The sequence below is a fragment of the Xylaria bambusicola genome, assembly GCF_022495145.1.
Source record: "Xylaria bambusicola strain CBS 139988 unplaced genomic scaffold F5B22scaffold_24, whole genome shotgun sequence".
Taxonomy (NCBI): Eukaryota; Fungi; Ascomycota; class Sordariomycetes; order Xylariales; family Xylariaceae; genus Xylaria; species Xylaria bambusicola.
This window is the reverse complement of record NW_025953577.1, coordinates 131929-150619: the sequence shown is the minus strand read 5'-3', so window position 1 is coordinate 150619 and position 18691 is coordinate 131929. Positions and strand designations below refer to the sequence as shown.

Below are 18691 nucleotides of genomic sequence, written 5' to 3'. Positions count from 1 at the left end.
CCCCTGCGCGATATATGACTTAAGCAGTGTATACAACGTAATAACCGATGGGCTATTTGTTATACGATGATAGCACTCGTTGACAATACCTATTCGAATTGTACCAAAGTAGGTATAAAAATGTAAATGAGCATTTACTTTCGTTGTTTTGATCTAGCGCTTCACGTCTTCTTATACGAAAATACTTGTGTTATTTCCCCTTTCCCAACCGTAAGGAAAGGCAGGTAACCCGTGGATTGTATTGCACGCTAACCATTTCACAGATAACCAAATACTAGACCAACAAAAGGTACGAGAAAGATTGTTGCCCTCGTAGTAGCAGTAGAAGGGGAAAGAGGGCAAGGTGAAGCCTCCGCGCCATACCCCAGCCTTGTATTCAACTCCCCCCAAAAAGACACTTTCCATAGCCAATAATACGGTTTCCTTCTATTGTATGTCTGTTAAATCCCAATTTGAATGCCTTCGATGATTGAAGACCTAACCTTCTTTCTCTTGGGTGTTTACGCGAATCCGAAACCTTCTGCATTTTCTACCGCCATCGACAGTCTTTCCCGTAGTACTTCCTTGTCGCGGTATTCAGGGAGGAGGAGATGGCCATAACACGTATATGCTGTAGGTAGGCGAGCTGCCACACCGTCTTCCTCGCCATTCTTTTGGATGACGAATTGTATGTTGGCCGCTCCACCTACGGGGAGACGGTCGCTAGACGTCACGAACTCGAGTAGCTTACGGCGCATCCGGCTATCGAATTTCTTAACCACGGACCAGAAATCGCGTATTGTACGATGGTTCGCATCCCAGCCCGAGTAGCGCGCAACCCGGCGAAGTTCAGAAATATCGATTTCTTGTGTGCCTTCCACAATAGACTGTAGAAGTGATGGGGTCAATAGTGTAAGGGATTTGGCATGCAAACAGGTACGAAATCCGCGAGCGAAAGCTTCGTATTGCGGCGCTACTGACACATCTGTTAAATACCGGATGTAGTCGCTCACATATGCGCTACGGTTGTCTCCTGTCACAGGTGGTGCGTCTGTCGGGTTGTCTGCTGAGAGCGGCTCTGCGTTAGGGTGCACCGAAGGCTGAGGCCATGTTTCCCGCCGTGACGGGTCCATTTGACGATTGACGGGTTGACCAAGGATCGTGGTAGAGAATTCATACGTCAGAACGAAGACATCTTCCACGGCACCATCATTTTCGTTCCACTCTAGCAGTTTCGTGAGGCCGTTTGCATGTTCAGGCCAGCCATCAGCAATATGGTGAAGTTCCGTAACAGGCTCGCCTAAGAGTTTGTGATAAAGAGCCTTAGGGAACGTAACAGGCAGTGTCAAGCCATTATACACAGCCAGCGATACAAGGAGACCGATTAGCTCGAATTTCCATTCAGGCTGTAATGAGCCCGGCTGGAACCACGTCATTCTAGTCCGGTCGTCAATTGTAAAGGCTCCATAATCCGGATGTAAAGCTTCGGCCATGGCTAGACGAAAGAACTCTTGTTGTACACCACCATAGTCATATCCTTCCTCTCCATTATCCTCGCCGAGGTGGATTTTCAGGGGCCGCATAAGCTCTCGCTCCTCTCGTCGCCAAAGCTGGTCAAAGGCATCTGTCAGGATATCATCGCGCCGTATGTTCAGGATGAGAAACTTTGATGCTGGGGTCCTTAAAAGATCTTCGAGCGCATTCCTCTGATGGGCATCAGTGACTAAGCTACCTGGCTCCGTAATCATCCTGATCCGAAGCTGCAATGAAGTAGCTTCTTCATAAGAGTGGCTCATAATTGAAAAGTTGATAGCGCGGAAATACGTCACTAAGGATGCCGACTTAAACATGAATGGATAGTCTAGGAGATGGGCCTTTTGTCTAGTAGAGGTAAAGGAGAGCCAGGAAACTGGCATATCGACCGAATCGAGCCGGTCCCCAAAGAATTCAAAGCGGAAGTGAGCTTCTCCTAAGAGGAGAGCTTGACGCTTGCGATCTATCGAGGCAAACTAGTCAGTACAGTTCTAATTAAATTGAGCTTATGAACTTACACATGGCGGTTATAAGAGTGAGAGCACCGCCAAAAGGACCATCCCCGGGAACGTCAGGCTTGCCTGTCCATTCTTGGATCATGACTGTTCTTGCCCAGTCGAGAAGCAATATTGGAATCCGCTTCTCATGGACACTCCGCTCAGACTTAGAAAAGCGAATCGATGATTGCATAGATGGCTCGATATGGGATAACAACATCTCCAAGACATCAGGCTCCTTAGCGCTTTCCAGTAAGTGCAGATCCAACTCCATGAGTTCATCGAAGTAGCGTCTAGTGAGAATCGCCATCAGGAGCCTCCTTGCCAGCCTCAAAGCTAGGTCATCATTGAATGCATCTTCGTATTGAAGGGACAACAAAGAACGCTGTTCAGCGACACCCCCATTGCCAGTTAGTAATAACCCGCGAGACCGGATTCGTGACATGTCGAGAAGTTGTCGAGAGTCCTTCACTAAGGGCGCTGCGGCAATCAGGGCATGGAAACATATTGACATGAGAGACGCTGTTTCAGCATTGGAAAATGACTTCTGTGAAGTGGCAAACACTTTTGCTGTAGAAGATCGAGAAGTCTGTAAGGATTTCGGGGGTGCAAAAAGACTGGTCATAGCAACCCACAAACTGTCGAAAACGAGATGGGGAGCTGCTCTTGTTAAGCGCAACATACAGTACCATACCATTTGTGAGTCAATAGCACCGTCGTGACTGGCAAAGGACTCAAGCAAAGCCTGCGGGTCGCTTAGAACGTTGAAGATACTCTGCTCAGCAAAAAGCTTCCACTCGTACTTGAGTACTTGCGGGTAGGGAAGATGAGCCTTTCGTTGTCTTTTCCATATTTTGCGTCGACCTGTACAGTGTCGAAGTGAGTCATCAATAAATGACGGTTCCAACATATGTCGTTCTGTTGTAGAATCATCCTGCAAGACATCGCAAAGAAAGTTGACGGCTTCGGGGTTAAGTCGTGATAGCGACTGAGGAAGATAACTATCTAGCTCAGATGCGGGCTCAAGTAAAACGCCATTCCAAGAATCGTCGCTCTCTATTGATATTGACCTAGTGTCTACTCCGCTGCTAGGCGTGTCCTCAGACCCGTCAATTTGTGCCACGCCATCGTCTAGCCCATACTCGCGGTCGGCCTGTGTTGACGATCGACCATCAGCATTGCTATCTGATGAATCTTCACTACGTGGTTGGGACGTGGAGCGACGAGTTGAAGATCGAACGGCATTTTTGGAAATCTTGTCGGGAAATTTTGCCTCATCCGCGGAGTCCATTATAGGCTCTACCACTACTTTAGATGGCTGAGAGCCAGAAGACGTACGAATCTTCGTGTTTGACCTTTTCCTCGGCTGGGGCGACCGAGCAACCGTTTCGTTTGGTAGTCTCTCTAAAGGAGTACTAGCTTGTTGTTCAATCGTATTCGGCATTGTATTTATTCCAGGGCGACGTCCACTATAGGCATTGACCCTCATCTCAGTGAGAACCTCACCGCGCGAGTTGTCGCGCAGTGTTATGCCGTGTCCGACAGAGTGCTCACTGGGATCTTCAGATGCGGAACTTCCCTGGGAATTGATGCTTGGTTTGACCGAATTGCGGGACGCTTCCATTTGATCTGACAGCGCTTCCATGTTGTTTGGTGCTAGCCACTCGAGCATTTTGAACGCGACAGTGCCAAAGACAGCGGCAGCAAATGAACGGTAATCTTTCTTCCCAACCGGCTTCTCAGTGATTTTCATGGGTATAGAGTTATTGCCAGCAGGACTTGACACATTTCGCGCCACCTTGAAACTTGAATGCAAATCATCGTTTGTACTCTTATTCAAGGACGCTTGTCGAATTGGTGAAGAACCCAGGTCGATTCCGTTTTTGTGGGGTGACAAACGTGCTTTAACTCTTTCTTTCGTTGAAGGTTGCTTTGGAGCAAGAAGGAGTGGTACTATGGCGTCGGATGGTCTGGATGGCTGTTGGACGTAAGGGCACAATCGACTTTCGGGGTTGTCCTGGCCAGCAAGATAGACAGCGAGAGTTCTTGCGCTATTGGGATTATATCGACGGATGGGAGACTTTCCGGCGGCCTTCTTTCGGTAAGTGAAGCACGTTGTAGTTGAGCAGCAGCTATTACCACACCCATAGCGCAGTTGAGCAACAAAGCTGGGCCGAGCGTTAGCCTCGCAAGGAGACTGGGAAAGGATTGGGTCAACGGGGGGCGGCTACACATACCGGTCAATGAGGAGTTGAAGATGATGGCGGCGAGAAGCACGGTGTATTGTATAAACTCGCTTGGGATTCTCGATATTGCCGACTAGTTCTCTTATCTCGGGTGGCGCGTCGAGGGGAAGTTTGGGGAAGGGGGCATTTTCCCAAAGGGCGGCAAGGATGTCATCCTCGAGGATGCTGCAGCGACGACCATTATGGACGGGGCGACTTGCTTCTATCGTCATGACATGCGGCGCGAAAGGAAATCCCGGCTCGTTTGCCGTCCCGCAACGAGGTACCGGGTATCGAGTTAAGGAGAGAGGGTTGGCACAGGCGACAATCAAGTACAGTGCAATAAGGCTGGGCAAGAACAGGGTGACGGGTTGGAGTCGTTAGATTGCGATAGCCTACAGTCGTAGGCAGTGAGCGGCAATGTGCCGCCGCTAAGGAGAGAGGTAAGGGAGCGTTTGAAGTAGGAAGTGTAAATGAAAATGCAGGGCAAAAAGAATCTACAAGAACGTGGAAGGATGAATGCGCTCCTGAGATTACTGGTAAAGGAACAGCATCAATGGGGAGACATATGTATGTATGTATGTAGGTATGTAATAAGAACGAGGCGAGAAGTTGGAAGTCGGAGAATGATAACTCATCAGAGCCTGGTATTGCTTTCCCAATCTATCTACCTGGTACACTACAAGTACTGTAAGTATGGATGGAACAGTTAGGTACGTACACTTCGTGGAGAGTGAGGTATCTCTCCCCCTCCCAATCACCCACTCCTTAGGAGCCATGTCCTGGCCGGTACTTGTACGTGTAAGGTATAATATGTACTGTACTACATATGGGCTGGGTACATGCATGCATACATGCTAGGTAGGTAGTGCGGGAGAGTGGCTTATGGACAGTGTAAATCTGACGGCAGCCCCGGCAGCATCTAGAATCGCATCTCCCATGATACTAGGCTAGAGGGTCTCTGGCAAGGTACCCCCCCATTAGGGGCGTTTAGCGCTCCCATTACATCCTGATCATGGGCGGAGGTAGAGTACTTTTTTCAGAGCATTGAAAGCGTCAACTTTTTTTGGTCTTATCGAGCTCATGACCCTGTCGGCGAACTGCGCATCTACCTGTATGTATGAAATGCATGTTTTTAAGCTTAGCTCTCGATATCCCGCGTCGAAAACCACGGTTGAAGTCATGTAGTATTATTGTATTAGGGAGTCTACCCGTCTACCTACCCCTATTCAGACCCTATTGGTGGGAGGTAGGGAAAAAGTGATGATTGATGTGTAACTTCAACTGTTTGGAGAAAGCCGTAAGTAATATATCGGTAGACTAGAGACATGACTCGACTGTCTCAGCGGTACAGTACTTACCCACTGTAGGACAACCAAACGTGAACAAACATTACATTACATCTGTTTGAGCATGGCGTTGGGCTGCTGGAGTTCATCCCAATGCGCTCTCTTCTACATAGTATTTTACACGGCTTGCTGCGCCTTAGTGCGAAGTAACACCCCCTCTATCATCTGCCTCCAATAGAGAGAGGCAAAGAAGCGAAAGGCCGGAGAGAGAGGACGAAAACAACAACAACAACAACAAAAACCCAAACACGGTCAGGATTGGCAGGTCCAGCCTGCTGCCATATCGGTACACACACATATATACCTACTGTATGAAGTACTCCGTACAGTCCTCACATATCAATCTCCAACTGACAGAGGCCGGGTCGAGGTATTTTTACGGTGTCGCATGCCAAGCTTCAGCCCTGACAGACAGGATCCTCGGAAGTGCCCATCTGACGTACAGCAAGCAGCAGCAGGGCCGTATCGACGCTACCTACGCACAGATTAGGTACACAGTAACCTATATGCCAAGTTTGCTAAGTAATGTACTGAAGGGTTTGAGATATTTTCCCCGTCAGGCTGTCATATTTCGACGCCAACATCTACCAAATTAAAGCAAAAACGGCGCGGGCTCCGAGCGGGTTCACAGCTACCTATCGCAGCGATCGTGCACGATTAGTGACCAGGTACCTACCTATGTAGATAGGTACTGTATCTGTAGGTATCGCTTTGTACTTACTATTAGGAGGTATGTATGTAATAATACTTCCAAGTCCAGACAAGTTGGGATCGTATCACATGCTGAGCCAGGGTACAAGTACAGTAGAAGTACAGTAGAAGAGCCAGGGCTTCTTGTCACGGCTCCTACGGCCCCAGAACTAAACTACTTACCAAAACGACACCAGGGAAAGTCACCGAGACCTACTCGCCCCACTGAAGGGCACCAATTCCTCCGGATTAATCATTCAGATTCCACTATTCAATTCCATCCCACTTCTTCGCCTTCGACCCCTCCATCAAAGAAAAAAATACCTACCCACCATCACCTACATACACTTACTTACCTTACCTACTACCCTATTATCTGAACCAAGAGAAAAAAACCCTCGTGATAAAACGGTGGCGCATTTATAACGCACCTGGGTGTCGCATCCACTTTCTCGCTCCCCTTCCTACCTGTCAACCAAGACAAAAGGGCCCGGGCTTTGCACACGAGGTTTGCACATCCAGACAAACACCATCGTCATCGCCCTGCCAATTATCGCTATACCCTCCCTTGACTTGAGAGATTGTAAATTGAGCGGGCTACGGTTTATCACTCTTCGCAGCATCCAACTGCTGTTGGCTTGCATCCTATACTTCCAAGTCACATCAACTTGACCCTGTCATATTAGCTTCCTACAACACAAAGTCGCTCACATCCGCTTGTTGACCCGTGAAAACATGGCCACCATAGCAAGCAATCGGCCCGCAAGCACCGCCTTTCCGGCCCAGCAAGATGTCGCTCCATCCTCTCACCAATACACCTGTAACACATGTCAAGTAGCCTTCCGATATGCCGACACTCAGAAGGGCCACATGAAGAGCGATTGGCAGTATGTAGCCCTCCCGTCCGTTTAGTGTATATCCCGGCGCATTGCGCTAACAGCTTGCTCTCTCTATAGTCGATACAACCTCAAGCGTCGTGTTGCTTCGCTGCCCCCAATTTCATCCGAGGTTTTCACCGAAAAGGTTATACAAGCACGCGCTGCCACCGCCGCCGAGGCCGATCGTGCCGGCTTCCAACAGCTATGTGAAGTCTGTCAGCGAACGTATTATAGTGAAAACTCGTACCGAAACCACATCAGTAGCCAAAAGCACAAAGCGAAGGAAGCAGCTCTTGCTAAACGAGGAGCCACGATCGACGATGCCAGCTCTGTTATGAGCTCTACCTTCTCACTTGGCAACCCGATATCGGTGCCATCTGAAGGGGTGGACTCTGACGCTGAAGTTGAGTTCAGCGAAGTTGTTGAAGGCCTACAGAAGACCAGTCTGAAGGAGCGCCCCTCGCCCGTCAAGCGACCCTCGAACCCCGCCCCTTCCGACTCTGAAGGTCAGGAAGAACACGCTGCATCAGAACTACCCAACGACACTACTTCCAGAACTGAAACACCTGTTCCGGCTACTACATTGAAAAGCTGTCTGTTCTGTAACTATGACTCTCCCACTATTCCTCTCAACGTCGTTCACATGGAGCGTATACATGGCATGTTCATTCCAGAGAAGCAATACCTAGTCGATTTAGATGGCTTGATCACCTCTTTGCAGCAACGCATCCGGGAGTATCATGAGTGTCTGTATTGTGGGAAGATGAAAAATACTGTCCCTGCCGTGCAAACACATATGCGCGACAAGGGCCACTGTATGATTCCTTTTACCACGGAAGAGGAGCAACTCATGATTGGTGAATTCTACGATTTTAGAAGTACTTATTCGGATGAAGAGGATTCGGAGGACGAGTCCGTCGACGATGACAAACCTAATGGAGGTGCTAAACTCGGAGCTAAGCGGCCGTCAAAGGCGGTTGGGGAGAACGGTGACGAGATTATAGAAGAGGAAGAGGGTTGGGAAACTGACAGCTCAGCTTCATCATGTGATTCGGAAGATCTCCAGTCGATTCCTGTCGATAACTCTTATCGACAATTCGAGCGGCTTGATAAACATCCCCATCATTCATCTCACGACCCTCGGCATCATCACCAAAAGGACGGTTGGCATTCCCATGCTCACAAGCATCGGGCTATCTTCTATGATGATGCTGAGTTGCATTTACCTTCCGGTCGTGCTGTTGGACACCGGTCTCTAGCTAAGTATTATCGCCAAAATCTGCATCACTACCCTACGCCAGAAGAACGTGCCGAAAAGTTGGCAATTGAAGCTGCAAAATCTTCAGACATTGAAGAATCTACCAACGGAAACAGACAAGTTTCTCGTCGGCAAGATCATGGCAAATTTGGAGCCGTAGTTACACGAGCAAACGGTGGTCGCGGTATGACAGGAGTAAGCGAACAAAAGAAGAAGGAAGTACAGCGTGCAGTTCCGCGCAGTGTTCGTCAGCAGCAGATGAGAGAGAATCGCAACACCTGGCTTCTGAACAGAAGAAACAACCACCAAGAGCATTATAACTACCAGATATTGTGATCTGGTTCAGCATGGCAAGTTGTGGTGGAGGGTTGGGCTCGCATATCTGGCGTTTATGGGAAAAGAGTAACGACAAGTTTCTGCGCGGTGATTCATACATGGCTTCCTCAATAAATCAACATTGCATCTAGACTACGCCTCTATCCACATAGCACTGTGTTTAAGACGTGCTCAAATTTAGAATGCATCACCGATATTCTCCGCGAGAACATTGATGAATTAGAGTAGCCACTTTAAATAGATATACATTATAACGGTGATATGGCGAAACAATATCTATCTGCAAACGGATTACGGATACAGCTAGTAAGGACAGACGTCACATTGATGTTTGCACCTTGGTGAAGGCGAAGATCATAATATACTCTCAGTTAAATTGACGTTGGTTTTGCTATTGATATCGGGTTGTCTCTTTTTACGAGTCCAAGTTTCTAAGTATGGCGGTAGATGTACATGTCCATAGAGAATGGTATGAATTATCTAGGTAGCTGATTTCATCTTCTATTACTATGTATGTCATCTTAAGGTATTAGAGTGCTACAATCTGTTTCTTTACTATATAGATACTTGTATTTGCGTGCCAATGAGTTGCGACATCAAAGAAGTGATGCCAAGAACCCCTGATCCCTGCATCGTTTACAACCCCTTCTTCAGACTTGATTCGTTGCTGAAAGAGCCAAGCATCAACGGCTTAGGTAGCTAGGTAAATAATTAGTGCACTGAGAATATATAGCTTCATTCATATTCACCGAAAATCAGTCACGGCAGAAAAGTAACCATGAGTTTAGAAGATGTTTATTCAGTGGCTGTAATTAAGAATATTCCCGGCCCTATGCCAAAAACCTCGTCTCGTATCCCGGGGCCGCCTAGCTAAGTAGTTAGACAGAACCACATGACCCAACCCAATGCATGTGATTCCGTCCCTGAATCAAAATAGCTGCGGCCCCCTCGCCTCAATCAATAAATTGATACTTCCGCATCCGCCACACAATATAATCATTCTCGTTACCAGAATTAACGGTCGTTGTCCGAACCGTCTCAAACGTAATTCTGAGTAAACTCCCCCTTGAATACAGGCCCGTTCCTTTCTGTCCTTGAAAAAACCCTTGAATTTTCTCCATTTTATTCCGGGTTTGAGTTGAATAAGGAGGTTCAAGGTAAAAAAACAAGAAACAGAGCACCGCTGTCTCCCTTTTGAGTCCGCCAGCTAGGATCTCAAACCACAGTCTTGTTGATTCTTCAGTTACAGGTCCTTTCGTGGCGCTCCTCCTCGATTCGCATTTCGATAATTGGATAATGATATAGTCGCAAAAGAATGTCCCTGATTATGTCCTCTCCTCCCACCCCTTTTTGGGGTTTTCCATTAGAAGAATCTTTTTAATAAAAAAGATTTTTGTGACTTTTCTTTCGTTGTCCATCTTTTTTTGTCGCTTTATGTTTTTCTGCCGACTTGTGATCTGCTGTTGTCGTTGAGTAGACGATGGGGTACAAATGGGCTGTGTTAAACGTTGTTGATATAAACAAATCCGAATCGGGTGGTCCTAGCAGCAGCAACGCAGCGACAATTGTCCTTGAGGTACGGGCAAAGGAAATCGTGCGCGTAAAACTGATCGATGCTGTTAAGTATATAGTAGAACCACAAAATCTTTATTCCAAAAAGTCTTTTTTGAAAGTGTCGTTTGCCGATAGCGATTTGATGAACACAGGGGTTGGGTTGTTGTATTGGCCGATGGTCGTGTACTCAGTCCAACAGTCAAACATTTCCGGAAGCCCCTAGCCATCGGAGGCCTTGTTTTTGACTGTTGGACTGGCCCTTTCATATAATATTGTGCATTGCGAAGTCATGACTTTCTTGCAAACCTTTCTGCTAGAAAGTTTTCCGTTGGATAGTTTTATTAAGTAGGTATAAGAAATCGAAAAATTTCTGTGGGCGTCGCGAGTTCGATGGTAGATATATTTCATTTTCAAATGGTCAAAAATCGAATATAGCACCTCGTCCATGTATACCTTCATCATTTTAATGCAGTATCTGTCGGGTTTGGCGTCTTTGTCGTCGTCGTTGTCGTAGTCGTCGTCCTCCTCCAGCAGCCCAGGAGGTTCCATTGACTTGTCCTTGGGCGTAATGAAACCGCCTCGCCCATCTATATCGCTTCGTGAATCATTGTTATCTTTTGCGGCGCCATCCTGTGGGTTGTTTTCTGGCGAGTCGCGTTTCTCTTCAATCTCCAGACTCAGACCCAGAGGTGAGCGAACAGTACCCACAATGCCACTGTCCGTTTTATCCTGCCTAGAACGTCTGGCACGTTTTGTTTGTCGACGACGTGGTGGAGATTTCTCTCTAGGAAGTATATGTTGTGGGCAGACAGTGGTGCGGGTGGCGCACAATCCGGAAAGTTGCGCTGGTGCCTGTCGTGGCTGACCGTTTGAATATGCCGGGGAAGGCGAAGTCGAGCGCAACGGGACCATCTTGATGTACTAATCGATTGAAAAATTATAGATGATATCGGCTGGGGACTGGGCGGGATTTTCCACGTCGAATAATGGTTGAGTGCTGGGTGGGATGAGGTTGTATATGACTTTGATAGGAGTGATAATATCCGGTATGGCTACTAGAAAGTAGCGCTTGAACTTCTTGTGTCTTGTGCTCCTTGAGTAGATTCAAAACTTGGTGAGCAACAATGATACAGTAACAGAACAATATGGTGTGAGGGATAGGTTGTAGTGAAGCGTGAGGTGTTGGTAACAGCAAGTGTGGGAGGTGGTCGTGGTTGTTGTGAAAGAGTAATGGTAGGAAATGCTGAGGAGAAGGAGCCAAGGGGAAAGAAAAAAATGGTTAGACTTCAGTAAACATGTTTAGACTTCGGTCATCGCGTTGCCGGGTGACAGGAAATTTACATTAATGATGAGAAAATTAAGTTTGCGCGACGAACCCTCGCAAATCTCGTTCTTACATGTAGAAGAGAGTTTTCCTGTTAGTAGGAACCTAATTGGAAAGTCTAATGAGCATGTAAATAAAACGCGTCGCGGAGTTTCAATACGACTCTTAGGACTAGAGCGAGGAGTTTCCCTCTGAGAACCGGTGGAGAAGCTTGCCTGTTCTATGTGCCCTCAAGAAGAAAGGGGAAAGAATATCAGCTATGCAAAGTAGCACACTGGACGTAAAATCTGACCGTATCTCCTCTATTGTCGTCTAGACACTATAACTTGCTGGCAAAGGTCTCGACGGTGTAAGTCAATACTGCAATTATGGCTACAAGGAGAGAAAATATAACCACGATTTAGCATTTCCAACCATTTGCCCTACTGGCGATATGAGATGATGGGGAAAAACTGGCATAATGGACATCTGTCCAACATACAGATTTATTTTGTAGACGAAAACAACACCAGAAATTGGAATACGTATACCTTCTTTCAAAGGAAAAGATACGGTGAAATAGAATAAGAGACTTCTCGCGTCGTTGTGCTACTTCTTGCTTCACATCATCCCTATTTACAATTTAAAATTTTTGAAATGGCGACCGACGCTAATACATTCATGCTTTAAGCCTTAGAATCCTTAGCACCTTCTGCTGCTGTCTCTACAACTGGATCATTTGGCGAGAAGTTCAGGCTAACACCGTTGACGCAGTGCCTCTCATCCGTGGGAGTGGGATAGCCTTCACCCTTGAAGACATGGCCCAGGTGGCCGCCACAGTTTGAGCAAACGATCTCGGTGCGTGACATGCCCCAGGATCGGTCAACATGACGGGTTACGGCGCCAGGGATGTTGTCAAAATAAGCGGGCCAGCCACAGCCAGACTTGAACTTCTGGCTTGCCATGTACAAGGGTGCATTGCATCCGGCACAAGTGTAGACGCCGGACTCGGCGAAAAACTTGTCAAACTTGTGTGAGCCGGGGGCCTCTGTGCCCTTTTCCCGGAGGATGCGGAATTGTTCTGGCACACGTCGTCAGCACCTTTTCTGGTGAAGATGGGAGCAAATCAACTCACCTTTGCTCAAGACGGCCCGCCACTCGTCAGGGGATCTCTCATCGGGGTAGGTCATCTTGTTAGCCGAGGAGCTTGAGCCAAAGAGACTACTAAATGGCATAGCTGCTAGGTATCCCGAGTACGGTGAGTTTTGGGGCAGAAACTTGTGAGCGGGCGCAGATGCTCGAACTCTCGTTAAACTAGAAAACGTGTAAACTGTTCGCAGCAGAGTGGCAAAAGGTGGCAATCGCATGAGCGGGGTTGAAAATGAGTTAGCTATGATAAGACGAGGAAAACTGATGAGAATTTTATGATATTCGACAATGCAAGACCAAAACGCGCTTAAATAAGGAGACTTGTGGCGGCAGAGCTGATGTTTGGAGGAGTGATGACAGATTCATTCCCGTTATTTGGGAAGCCGACTGTAGTTGATTTGGAATCACCATTGCAGTGTAGGTAACACAGGTACCGGCCGGTGATGCCGTACAGTGTATCCTCTACCGGTTTGGCCTACTGGTAGCGTCCAATCCGCGGGAATTGTACAGTATGGACACTATATAGCTCTGACATCTACTATAGTGTATCTAACTAAGAGTACCTACCCCAATCTTTTCTACCTGCCTGCCTGTGTCTCAGTACCTCCCTTGGTGTTTGAGATCTCGAGACCCCCCATACCGATGTCGTCAGACTGGAGACTGGCGATAGGGGTGGTAACACCTGGTCTAGGGCTGCTGCGTAAGTACCTAGTAGGCGAGGGAGATAAAGCTTCGGATCAATATAATTAGCGACTCCGAGAAACATGACTGATTCCGGCGGATCCCCTGGATTTTTGCGGCGCAATGACAAGACCCGCTACGAGTGGTTTAGGTAAGTTACCGACTGACATGTACGTAGTACTATTGGTAAGTATGTACATACGAAGTAAGTAGCTTGTACCTTAGATACATCGCGTGAGTGCCTTTTATGTAGTGTACATAGTACAGGAAGCCTAGGACTGCCTAGGCTAGGCCGGCTTGGTTCCCCATATTCCCCAGCCTACCTCGGCATCCACCCAATCCAGTCTATCACGGGACCAGCTCTTACACTGTTATAAAGTCCTGGTATTGTATGTTGCGAGTTACTTGCCCATTGACTGAAAACCTTCTTTTCTATATACACGAGTCATTTGCATATAGATTGTAGACTGTCCACGCGGATTTCTTGCTCACCTGTCCACCCCTAGTCTGCCCCTTTGTCCGCTCACTGAGGCTACAAGTTGGAGGCATAAGTGTTTACAGCGTCCACAAGCAAGGGAGTGAGTGTGCAGAGCGACGGAACGAAAGGCAATAAGAAAACGGAGCAATATCGACGCATATAACCAATATGCCTTTTGATACAGAGCTCACTCGTCGCCTTGGCATCAAGATCCCCGTCGTCCAAGGTGGCATGCAATATGTCGGATATGCTGAACTCGCATCTGCCGTCTCCAATGCTGGCGGCTTGGGCATTCTTACTGCCCTCACTCAGCCTACACCCGAAGACCTTCGCAAAGAGATCCAGAAGACACGGACTCTGACAAAGAACCCCTTCGGCGTCAATATCACTCTTTTGCCTTCTCTCCAACCACCAGACTACGGCGCATATGCTCAGGTTGTGATTGACGAGGGAATCAACATCGTTGAAACCGCTGGGAACAGCCCTGGCCCGGTTATCGCGAAGCTAAAGAAGGCTGGAATCATCATTCTGCACAAGTGTACAACGATCAGACACGCGCAGAGTGCTATAAAGCTTGGTGTAGATTTCTTGTCGATTGATGGGTTTGAATGTGCTGGGTGAGTTTGCCAAGGTACCACCAATTTAGCACGCATGCAGTGCGCTAACCACAGAGGATAAATAGCCACGTTGGAGAATCTGACATTACCAATTTCATTCTGCTCAGCAAAGCCCGGCAAACCCTCAAAGTTCCTTTCATCGCCTCGGGCGGATTTGCTGATGGACAAGGACTGGCGGCTGCACTATGCCTCGGGGCCGAGGGCATAAACATGGGTACACGCTTCATGTGTACCGTGGAAGCGCCGATTCACCAGAAGATCAAGGAAGAGATCGTTAAGGCCCAGGAGACGGATACGGCGTTGGTTATGCGCCGCTGGACCAATACCACACGTCTATATCGCAACAAGGTTACTGATGCCGTCGTCAAGATTGAACGAGAGAGCAAGACCGGCGAATTCGCAGAGATCGCGCCTTATGTCAGTGGAAAGCGGGGACGTCAAGTTTTCGCCAATGGTGATCCTGATTACGGCGTATGGACGGCTGGTCAGGTCATTGGGTTAATACATGACATACCTACCTGTGACGTCCTTGTGAAGAGAATTGAGAAAGAAGCGGAGGAGACCTTGACGTCGAAGCTCAAGCTCGCAAGACCCAAGTTGTAGACTATCCATTTTAGCGTTTTATTGTGTCGAGCTTTTGCCACCTACTCTGGAGAATGCGGTTTGATCCTACTAATGTAAATCAGAAAATTCTCACCAAGCCTTCATCAGTCGTGAAGTGGTGAGCCGAAATTGCGCTCGGTCGCTTCATGCGACCAGCGATGCCTCTACTAAATTGCCTGCTGGGCTGGTAGTGTTCGTTACCACCAGGAATCCTAATGACAGGTGCTAACTAGATATGCTTGTCCATTCGACCTTACCCGAGAATTATCTCTTTCCACGTCGGTGAGCCCTCCAGCTCATGGCCCTTGTTGATCGATCCTACAGCGACGCGCTCCGCATAGTCGCCATGCCACTCAAGGAGCATGACCTTGTATTTCCAACCGGGCTCTGCATCATATTCACCGTCATCTGGTCTCTCGTCTCTCCCTTCGCACAGCAATATAAACTCTCGTGCGAGAGGAAGACTGGGGGATTCAGCTAACCACGCGTCGGCAACCGCAATAGTCCCTAGCTCTCGCTTGTTACTACCAAAGATGCCCAGGACAGTGTGTCCGCGGAGCCAACTGTGACCAGCTTCAGATACAGATTTGTCGAGCTGGAACTGCACTGACACCGTCCAGAATTGTAGAAATCCAGAGCCTGGTGTATCGCATAATATATCTGGATAGTAAGACGCTGCCCCTGTTACTCTTCGCTTTGTTGGCTGCGTCCGCGAGCAGTCCATCGAGAATCTAGTCCGAACCTTTCCACCGTAGAAGTTTCTTGCATCACGAGCCTTTTCATCTCTCGGTCTTGAATCCCAGACAAGCCTACACTCGGTCGAGTCGTGCGCGGCACGCTGGTACCAGATAATCCATGTCCGCGCCTTAAGCGCATTCTGGATACGGCGCGTCTTGGGATTATACCAATCCCAAATACGCGGGAACACGCCCCCCTCCCAGCCACTCCAAGACCAACTCGGCGTTCCCTGGCGGCGTGTGGGCTTGTTCAATGGGTCCCAGAGAAGACACCAGTCGAAGTACTGTGGCGGGATCCCATGGCATAAGTCCGTCCCTAGTAGGTCCCGTATGCGCTGCGCGACTCCCGCAAATGCATTGTATATGTCGCTAGGGAAGGACAGCGTGCGGTCAGAGTAATTCTGGACGGGGGCTTCGTAGGATCGTATGTCGTCGTCGCCGTCCCAGCTCGATGATCCGCCGTTCTCGGTCTCGTGCAAGACGTAACTCCGGTCCTCGACGACCCTGTCCTCGCTCCAGTTGCTGGCATACTTGCATTCAAAAACGACTTGGCCCCCTGTGAATATCAGTTGCCGACGGGCGAAGCAAGTTTCCTGGTACCTGGGCACTGTTAGCGGGAGATTCTGAGCATAGCGTTAGCAAAAGTTAGCCCTTACGTCCAGCCGCGAGTCTGGTAGACGCGTCCGACACTGTCATTCCCGTACGAAGTTCGGAGGCCGAGTCGGAGCTGGGGCGTTATCTGCTCGATGTGTTGGTCGACATCGCGCGTCCAGGGGCGCACGCCTGGCAGCCCAGACCCTGCGTCGCTGCTGGACATAGCCACGATGACTAGCTCTGCTGTCTCATAGATGCGATTCATCTGCTTGATGTGCGGCAATTTCTCCTTGTAGTTCTCGTCTTGGATGATACATAGCGCATCTACCCATAGATATCGGATGCCTATTCCCCTAGTGGCCTGCATAGCATCTTTGATGGTCTGAGGTACTTGAGCTCTGAACTCTGGTGTATTGAAGGCGCCGGGCTTCTCGAGACGTTCGATGTTATTGGAGCCTGTAGATTCATACATTAGTGATTAGCTTACAGCTGCAAGCGGCATAGGATTGATGATGTTCAGCCTGCGCATTCTCCTATACTCGCACTCACTCACCAGCAAGTAGAACGTTAGCCCGACCCCAGACATAACTCAGTGCGACATACTTGCAGTCGCTCGTTCCATTAACTAGGCATCCCAGCTCGACATCGATAAGGCGAAATTCACTCAGAATTGTTGCAGGATGCTCTGGGAAATCATCCATGCCTGGTCTTTTCCTGCACTCATCTCCATGCAGGGCCTCGCATATATCAATCCAGTTGCTCACCATCGTGAAGTCAATTTTCTCCCTACAGACAGGACGAATCAGGGATGTCGCGGCCGCGGGGTGATCGTTGGCCACAAGCACTATCTGAGGGAACACTGCAGCCTCGTCGACGTATTGATCACCTGCTGAGGCCGAGGGCATTAGGACGCGTGTTGACCGCGTGTTTCTATTTTCGCCGGGTTCATCGTTCGTCATAACGCTAACCTCGAGGTTAACGGGCTCGCCGTTCTTCTCATTTGGAACACGAGAACCGCCAATAGCTGCTAGCGCAAGGCGGCAGAAGGGACAGTTTGGTCGGTTACGGACGTCAATGATCTTGCCTAGGTCGATAAAGTTTTGCTCGAAGGAATCAGATGATTTTTCCGATGATTCTTCGTCACTCTCATCGCCTTCTTGGCCTGTGGTATCAGATTGGCAATCATCTGATACAGCGATACTGTCGGCGCTGTCATCGTCTTCCTCTGAGCTATACCCTTCTGAAGAAGTGCTGCTGAGACTCCGTCTTTTCTCTCCAACGAAGAACTTTGACGGATTAAAGCCTACGGTCTGACAGATATCGCAAAGCGCATCGTCGGGTTTGACAATGTCTGACGGAATTGGCTGAAGTGGTGGAACTCTGATGCCGTCTTGGCTTGTCGTCCAAGCCGAATAGTCAGACATGACTCTGGCCTAAGTGGTATGCTACAACAGCAAGGGAAATATCAGCATTTGCTGACTACGGCCTCGGGGCAAGATTTCCAAAGGGGTGGCCTCTTAGTCGTGTTGGCTCGATGGGAGACGTGAACGAGTCTCCTATTATACATGTTCAAGTCTGCTTGGTCAGGGACAGTAGCTCTGATACACAGAAGATGCCGCAAACCCGACCCTTTCATTTTCACTCCAAACGCAACCACCATATCCCAATTGTAAGATATGATTGACGCTAGCAGCATTGGCTCTTTGCCAGCACGCCCGATCCAAGAACATCTTAAATGTGGTAGATGTGGTAAGGGAAATACCTCCGATGCGAAAGGGTGTCAAGCCCAGCTGAATATGTAGGTTTGTGGGGTTGCAGGAGATTGTGGCTGTTATTGGATCACGCATAACAGAGACTACACACAAGTTGGAAAATACATATACTTTTGACAAAGGATTGTTCTCAGACGTTCGTTTGATTCCATAGGGACCGTCACATGCCAACCACATAGACTGATTGATACGATTACAGTAGGCTAGATCGCATCCAAATGGCTAGCCGACAAAAACACCACGACCGCCATGGCACCCCTACATTGTGCCCCCTGCTACTGACGCATGAGATGTGGCTCGACAGCGGCGACAACTCACCCATGTCTGCGATCGATAATATCACTGCTGAGACGTGTTGACCACAACGCCCATGCATCACGGGTATCGGAAAAGCAGCTTGCGCTATTCAACCTTGACTTGGACTCTCAAGAGCCTAGCTACGAGGTCCTCTAGGTTAG

The 18691-nt window shown here is 48.6% G+C and overlaps 5 protein-coding genes across 5 annotated transcripts; 2 read left to right on the top strand and 3 right to left on the bottom strand.

Moving 5' to 3' along the window:
• Window positions 1-7: 7 nt before the first annotated feature.
• On the bottom strand, window positions 8-4936 carry F5B22DRAFT_608915 (uncharacterized protein). The gene is made up of 3 exons (XM_047975105.1): window positions 4247-4936; window positions 2031-4177; window positions 8-1975 (listed from the first exon to the last, which is right to left on the bottom strand). The coding sequence occupies exons 1-3, from the start codon at window positions 4465-4467 to the stop codon at window positions 501-503; spliced, it is 3843 nt and encodes a 1280-aa protein (XP_047830219.1). The 5' UTR covers window positions 4468-4936; the 3' UTR covers window positions 8-500.
• A 1439-nt stretch (window positions 4937-6375) lies between these two features.
• On the top strand, window positions 6376-9283 carry F5B22DRAFT_208284 (C2H2 type zinc-finger-domain-containing protein). The gene is made up of 2 exons (XM_047969657.1): window positions 6376-7160; window positions 7230-9283. Exons 1-2 carry the CDS (start codon window positions 7009-7011, stop codon window positions 8743-8745), a joined length of 1668 nt encoding a protein of 555 aa, XP_047830218.1. The 5' UTR covers window positions 6376-7008; the 3' UTR covers window positions 8746-9283.
• A 2464-nt stretch (window positions 9284-11747) lies between these two features.
• Window positions 11748-13530, bottom strand: F5B22DRAFT_608910 (methionine-R-sulfoxide reductase B2). Its single transcript, XM_047975104.1, has 2 exons — window positions 12738-13530; window positions 11748-12683 (listed from the first exon to the last, which is right to left on the bottom strand). Exons 1-2 carry the CDS (start codon window positions 12967-12969, stop codon window positions 12289-12291), a joined length of 627 nt encoding a protein of 208 aa, XP_047830217.1. The 5' UTR covers window positions 12970-13530; the 3' UTR covers window positions 11748-12288.
• Window positions 13531-13944: 414 nt separating this feature from the next.
• Window positions 13945-15257, top strand: F5B22DRAFT_208046 (uncharacterized protein). The gene is made up of 2 exons (XM_047969655.1): window positions 13945-14527; window positions 14593-15257. Exons 1-2 carry the CDS (start codon window positions 14079-14081, stop codon window positions 15128-15130), a joined length of 987 nt encoding a protein of 328 aa, XP_047830216.1. The 5' UTR covers window positions 13945-14078; the 3' UTR covers window positions 15131-15257.
• Window positions 15258-15383: 126 nt separating this feature from the next.
• F5B22DRAFT_636756 (HET-domain-containing protein) lies at window positions 15384-17885 on the bottom strand (the record flags this gene model as incomplete). The annotated part of the gene is made up of 4 exons (XM_047977335.1): window positions 15384-16467; window positions 16524-16917; window positions 17015-17564; window positions 17769-17885. The coding sequence occupies 4 exons, from the start codon at window positions 17883-17885 to the stop codon at window positions 15384-15386; spliced, it is 2145 nt and encodes a 714-aa protein (XP_047830215.1).
• Window positions 17886-18691: the final 806 nt, after the last annotated feature.